This window comes from Sceloporus occidentalis, unplaced genomic scaffold (genome assembly GCF_023333645.1).
Source record: "Sceloporus occidentalis isolate IW3139 unplaced genomic scaffold, rSceOcc1.0.p SCAF_5, whole genome shotgun sequence".
In the NCBI taxonomy this organism is placed as follows: domain Eukaryota; kingdom Metazoa; phylum Chordata; class Lepidosauria; order Squamata; family Phrynosomatidae; genus Sceloporus; species Sceloporus occidentalis.
In genome coordinates this window covers 99,367,630-99,374,420 of record NW_028316985.1, presented here as the reverse complement: position 1 = coordinate 99,374,420, position 6,791 = coordinate 99,367,630, and the positions used below count along the sequence as shown (strand labels likewise).

Here is a 6,791-nt window from a genome sequence, read left to right as displayed (position 1 = left end):
GCGGCATCCGAAGTTGAGGGATAATCCAGTTTGACTCCGCTTGAGCGGAGACGGCTCCGTGCTATGGAATTCTGGGAATTGTAGTTTGTGGAGGGGGCCAGGCCCCCTCCACAAACTACAATTCCCAGAATTCCATAGCACGGAGCCGTCTCCGCTCAAGCGGAGTCACAACGGGTTCCCCCCCCCCCCCCAGTCAGGGCACACCTTGGGCCCTCCTTCCAAGGCGGCCTCCCTTCTCCAGCCGAGTGAGGCGAGGAGGAGAGTCGGGGAGGGGCCGGGCTTTTGAGCCAATGGCGGCCTTCCTCCGTTTAAATAGACGAGGCCCGTCAATCACTTTTCCCTCCGGCAGCCTCCCTTCAATCGCCATATTGGGCAACTGGGGGGGGGATCACAAATAAGAGAGAGAGGCTCGTCTCTCTCTCTCTCTCTCTCTCTCCGGCCCCCTCCTTTTCTCCATCCCTCCTTCCCTCCCTCTTCCCCTCCTTGTTTTCTCTCTCTTTTTCCTCCCTCCTTCCTCCTCCTTCTTCTCCCACAACCTTAAAAAACAAGGCGGCGGAGGAGCCCTGGCACTGGAGGAGGCAGCTTTTGCGGGATCCCGACAGAGAAAAAAGAAGGAGAAAGAGAAAGAGGAGGAGAAGAAGGAGGGAGCAGCCTTTGCTTTTTTTCGGGTCGTTTTGGGTCGAAAGGAGCCTCTTCTGCAACCTTTCCGTCCTCCTTGTTTTCCCCTCCTTCCTTGCCCCCCTTTGCTGCTCGGTGAGAGGACCCTCAACCCTTTCTTTCTCTCTTTCTCCCTTCCTTCCTTTCTCTTTCTTCCTTCCTTCTTTCCTGTCTTTCCCCGTCTTATGCAAGAAGTAGCGGCGGCGGGCGGGAGCGGGGCGGCTTTTCCTCCTCCTCCTCCTCCTCCTCGTCGTCGTCGTTTTCCTGGGCATTTCCCTTCCCTGTCGTCGGGACCGAGGGCGACCCCGGCCGGCCTCCCTTAGGACCGCGGTGGCGGTGGCGGCGGCGGCGGGGATGATGTCGAAGGTGCGCCTCTCGTCGGGGAGCCCCAGCCTGGAGCGGATGGAAACCCGCCAGTCGTCGTCGTCGTCGGCGGAGTCTTCCCCCCCGAAGCCCTCGGCCTGCTGCCGCAACCTCTTCGGCCCCGTCGACCACCGGGAGCTGGCCCGGGAGCTGCGGAGGCACCGGCGGGAGCAAGAGGAGGCCAGCCGGGCCCGGTGGAACTTCGACTTCCAGCGCCACCGGCCCCTCCGAGGGAGATACCAGTGGCAAGCCCTCGGCAGCCAGGCCCTGCCCGACTTCTACAGCCGGCCCCCCAGGCTCCGGCCAGGGACCCAGGGAGGCTCCAGACCCCCAGGAGGAGCAGGAGCAGGAGAGGAGGAGGAGGAAGAGGACTCGGTCCCCGGGGCCCAGAGGAAGCGGCCCGCCGCCGACGGTAAGCCACCCCCGGCCTCCTCTCCCAGCCCTCTTCCCTTGAGCCCCAAAACAGCAGCCGCTTTGGGGGGGGGCGGTTTAAGGCCTGCCCTCCCTCCCTCCCTCCCTTCCAGCCTTTGAGACTGAGAGACGCATCTTCATTCTCTGATGCTCCGAAAGGTCAGGAATACACTCTTCTAGAACATGGCCTCATAGCCCCCCAAAATCCCCCCCCCCAAATATATAAAGATACACTGCTGCTGGACAGGGAGGCTTCCTTCAACTGCAGTAGACACTGAACACTGATTAACATCGGGGGAAATACAAACAAAGGCTCCTCAGTAGGTAGCTGAGGAAACTATCTATCTATCTATCTATCTATCTTATATTCGGCTGGAAACCGACAGTTTCTGCTGGGAGCTGAGGGTCCCAAACACTGCAACCCTCCCCCCCCCCCCACACAATCTAATATATATAGATAGATTGCCTATATAGATTGCCTACAATCTATAACCTACAGGTTACAGTGGTCTCAAACTGTAACCTGTAGGTTATAGATTGTGGGCAATCTATATAGGTAATCTATCTATCATCTATCTATCTATCTATCTATCTATCTATCATATATATATATATTAGATTGTAGGCAATCCAGGGAACTGTAGTTTATTGTGGCACTTGAGCTCTCTCTGACAGATTGGCTGCATCCACACTGGAGAAATAACCCGATTTGGCCCCACTTTAACTGCATTACTGGCTCAAGGCTATGGAATTCTGGGAGTTGGAGTATGTTGTGGGGCCCAGAGCGGAGCTCTGCTCCGCTCTGGACCCCACAACATACTCCAACTCCCAGAATTCCATAGCCTTGAGCCAGACAAAGAGTCAAAGCGGTGCCAAACCGGGTTATTTCTCCAGTGTGGCTGCAGCTAAAAAGTCTATTTTTGACAGCAGCATTCATCTCAGGAGATGCAAATCAATAAATAAAGCAAACAAAACCAACAAATAAAAAGGTCGCTTTTCTTTATTCTTACGAAAGCCGAGGATAAAATGTTAGGAAAAAATGGCACGGAAATTGCTGTTTGTTTTTGTTATTTGAAACTGCCTTGTTTCTGATGTAATAACATTGATCCAGACATTCAGCTCTGTGCTGCCCCCCCCCCCTTTCCAGGCAAACGATTAGATGGTTCAGGGCCTGCCTCCTTCTCTGAAGTGTTTTCTCCCACCCCTTTTGCTTGACTGCCCTCTCCATATTTTTAGCACAACGCCCAACAGAAACAAAAAGAGAGAGAGAGAGGCTTTAAGCTTCTTTTCTGCCTTCCCCACAGATTCATTTCCTCCAAACAAAAGAGCCAACGCAACAGAGGAGGCAATTCCAGAAGGCTCTCCCAGTGCCAGCTCAGAGGAACAAACACCCAAGAAACCAAGCCCAAGGCAGCGGCCAACGTAAATGGCTTGTGAGGTGGGTTTCCTTTCTGACCAGCGTTTGGTAACATCCGTAGAGGTGACAGAAAAGGAATGACTTCTCTGAGATTACTTCAGTATCTGTGTTGAATAATTTCATCAGTCCGCTTTTTGAGCCTCTGGTCAGCTGGGAGAACAACTTCCAGAACAGGACTCTTGTGGATCTCATCTTGTGATTGCGAGCATTTTGTCATCTGCAGACTTAGGCCTGTTACAGACTGCCAAAATAAAGCTGCTTCAGGTCTCTTTGGAGGTATGCTATTTAAATGATGCATGGGTCCTAAGAGTCCGGACGTCGCGCCAAAGCCACACTCCATTCCTAAGCACCGGAGTGCAGCTTTTGGTGCAGCTTCTGGATTCTTAGGATGCATGCATCATTTAAATAGCATACCTCCAAAGAGACCCAAAGCAGCTTTATTTTGGCAGTCTGTAACAGGCCTTAGGGTCCAAACAGACAGGCCAAAATAAAGCTGCTTCTGGTGACTTTGGAGGTATGCTGTTTAAATGATGCAAAGCCATGCTTGAGTCCTAAGAACTGGAGAAGAGCTTTGATGCAGCTTCTGGCCTCTTAAGATACATGCATCATTTAAGCAGCACACTTCCAAAGTGACCCGAAGCAGCTTTATTTTGGACTGTCTGCACAGGCCCATAGTTTCGTTAAGATGTTATTTTACTTTTGGTTGCAAAAACACAAATTCTGATTCAGTACTAAGGGCCATGTGGATCAAAGGCCCCAAATAAGTGGCTTCTAAACACTTCTTCCCCACAAATACATAAGTTCCCATTTATTTTTGCACATAGGCCAGTTTTTGTCTGCAGTCCTCAAAATGTTTACAACCCAGTAGTGTTCTCTTTATTCACAAGTAAGCCTTAGCTCAGCGAGTCTGCATAGCTCTTATTTGGACTTTGTCCTTAGGAACAGTGACACAAAGCTATGTGAAAAGTGTGTCTCTACAGTGTGTATGTGCCTTCGAGTCACCTGTCGACTTATGGTGAACCCATGGATTTCACAGGGTTTCTTAGGCAAGGAATACTCAAATGTAGTTTTGCCTGTTCTTCCTCTGAAATACAGCTTACAGCTGTCTCCCATCCAGAGCTGATCCTGTTTAGCTTCCAAGATCACAAAGGGTCTGGCGCCTTTAGGGTGTTTAACTGGCTGTGTGAAAAGCAGTAATTAATTAAAGGCAGGAGTTTGGGAATTAGAGTCCCTGGGATAAAAATGTTCAGAGCAGGACTGCTACAAGAAAGTTGACAGATGCAATTTACAAATGAATAAGAGATATTAAGTTTGGAACTAGATGCTTAGGCTTGCTGTAGAAAGTAAGTACAGGTGTGCAAGTTCATCTACTACAGACTTGTTTCCTGGGTATTTGAGAGGGAAAGAAAAGCTTCTGTGGAGATTAGTTGCTGTAGAGGGAGAAACTGGGCAGGGTTTGCCCCTCATTTTCCATGCCTCCTCCATCTCTTGGAAACCTGCAATGTGGTTTGTACCAAATTTAGCACTGCCTCACCCAAACTGCAGATGTTGTCCACCTGCAAATAGTTTTGCCAAATGCCTGTGAACATAGAAAATGGCACAGACAACAATGTTGTTTTATAAAAAGATTTCTGGAGACTTAGGCCATGTACCGACTGGCACTTTGTGCCGGCCTGGGGCGGAGTCAGGGCATCGCGTCCAGATGACGCACATCCTTGACAACGCCACCAGGGTGCCATGATGCCACATGCTGCTCCAGACGGCGTGCGGCATCATGACACCCTTTTGGTGCTACGTCCAAATGACGCAGCGCCAAAGGGGCGCCATACAGCGGCGCCGCTGCGGCTATGGCACCATTTGGAGGGCACAAAAAGGAGCTGCGTTTGGCGGTTTTTGCGCCCTCCAGAGGCCGGATTGGGGCCATAATGTGAGGTTGCCGTGGTCCTAATCTGGCTGAAGAAGGGGCAGTTGCATGCCACCCCTTAGGGGCTGTTTGTACAGCCCCTTAGCTGACTGTGGTTAGAGCCAGGACCAAACTGAGCAAATGATGGAAGTAACCTGGCTACATCTGAAAACTTGGAAAAGCAGAACTGACACGATTTCTCTGACCCACCCAGTTTTCTTGACTGGAGTAGCTGAAAAACAAAAACACTGCTGGCTGAGTTAAAGTTTTTATATCCAGCAGTGACTGTTTATTGTACACAACATTTAATACAATGCCTAGTAGTACACAATATTTGTGCTGTCACTCCCCAACTGGAAACCTGCTCCACCTCCAGCAACAGCACTGACTCGCTGGGTATTTTGGTAGCAGTTGGTGATTCTTTGTATAAGCTATCATTGTTCACAGCAATTTATTCCTACTCTCTTCCTTAATTTCAGAATGAAGAACATTTGTTTCCTTGTTCTTTGGAGGCATCAGGTTCATGAAGCAAGGAAGATGCAGAGTTTATATATGAAAGAAAAAACATATCACTGATTCTCCATGGAATGGAGAACTTGTACAAGCACTGAAAGAAATCTGTAATTGAGTAACACTAAAAGTCAGGCACTCTTAATGGATCTGCCTCTTAAAGCATTGGATGTAGCATTCTGCAATTAGGTTTTTCCTCATTTGCTTCATTGTACTACCTGTGTATATAGCTTTTACATTATGTAGCACATAAACCTTTATCTCCCCTTCCCATCTTTTTTGTTTGTTTGTTTTGGGAATGGTTGGAGGTCATGACAGGTGATGGGTTCAAAATCTGTTTCCAAAACCCGGCAGGCAGAAGCGACGTATGTGTTGAATTATTTCTTAAAGATGTATTATCCCATTTAATGGAGTCCAAGACGGTTGAGAGAAAAAACATGTTAACACTGGCAATAGCAGATTGATGGAATCTGTTGGTGACATTTCTACGCAGCAAGGACGCATTCCAGTGAGAAGTTACCTTTGCTAAATTCCACTGAAATGAATGGAGAGTGTAGAAAAGCAGATTCATTTTAGTGGGCCTTGTGCAAGAGGACGGCCGTGTCCTAAATGTTATTGAGGAACTTTGTTTCCATTATGTAGCAGCATAAAGGGCTCCCTTCTTGGAACCCTTTAAATGTTTTTTCCTAATATATTTTGGCATCTATATTGTTACTTTAGATATTTTCAAAAATAATTTAAACCTTCCTGCTCTGAATAAAATGGAGAGATTTGTAAAACCCTGAACTTCAACCTCTCTTCATCTCACTTCTCTGATGTTCATGGGTGGGTAAATATAAAAAGGAAAACTACATCTTTAAACAGTATTTTTTTTATATTGCCTTGTGTTTTTTTTTTAAAAAATTAAAGTTTTGAAATGTACCTGTGTACATAACTTTGTAAAAAACACTGAGAAATTATACTAACTTATTTATGTTAAAAAGATTTTTTTTTTAATCTAGAAGATGTTTTCCCATAAAGCCAAAGCGGCGTGTGTTTTTGTGCATTTGTAAATGCTCTCTTTGGTAGGGTTTTGTTTTTGTTTTTAGATTTTGTTTGGGGGGTTTGTTTTGTAATTAATATGGCTGTGCTTAAATGATTGCAGACTGAGCCAATTTAATTTTTTTTGTGTGTGAAGACATTTACCAATTGATACTGTTTCACATCAAGCAATCAATAAAGAAAACTGCCATATATAAATAAATAAATATATATATATATACACACATAAAAATGATTTCTTTGTATGTTTTATAGGTTCAGACACAATGAGGAACTTTGACCATTGCCAAACTATCTTTTTATCCTCTCCTGTCGTGAAGGGTTTACACAGCAGCCCCACTCTGCCTCATAGCACACAAACAGCATGAGGAGGAGACTGAGATTTCACACTGGTGCAAAGAAAAATGGTAAACCCATTCCCCACCACCATAGTCCCGATAATTCTTTTAATCAAGCATAGAATCATAGAATCGTAGAGTTGGAAGAGAC

At 47.0% G+C, this 6,791-nt stretch overlaps 1 protein-coding gene across 1 annotated transcript; it reads left to right on the top strand.

The window, feature by feature from the left end:
- Positions 1–329: 329 nt before the first annotated feature.
- Positions 330–6,534, top strand: CDKN1B (cyclin dependent kinase inhibitor 1B). The gene is made up of 3 exons (XM_089524865.1): positions 330–1,432; positions 2,736–2,869; positions 5,231–6,534. The coding sequence occupies exons 1-2, from the start codon at positions 1,012–1,014 to the stop codon at positions 2,855–2,857; spliced, it is 543 nt and encodes a 180-aa protein (XP_089380991.1). The 5' UTR covers positions 330–1,011; the 3' UTR covers positions 2,858–2,869; positions 5,231–6,534.
- Positions 6,535–6,791: the final 257 nt, after the last annotated feature.

Excerpts from the sequence above, each read along its gene's own strand:
- CDKN1B (XM_089524865.1), top strand. The coding sequence starts at position 1,012 with ATGATGTCGAAGGTGCGCCTCTCGTCGGGGAGCCCCAGCCTGGAGCGG. Across the intron at positions 1,433-2,735 it reads GAAGCGGCCCGCCGCCGACG|ATTCATTTCCTCCAAACAAA; the intron begins GTAAGCCACCCC and ends CCTTCCCCACAG.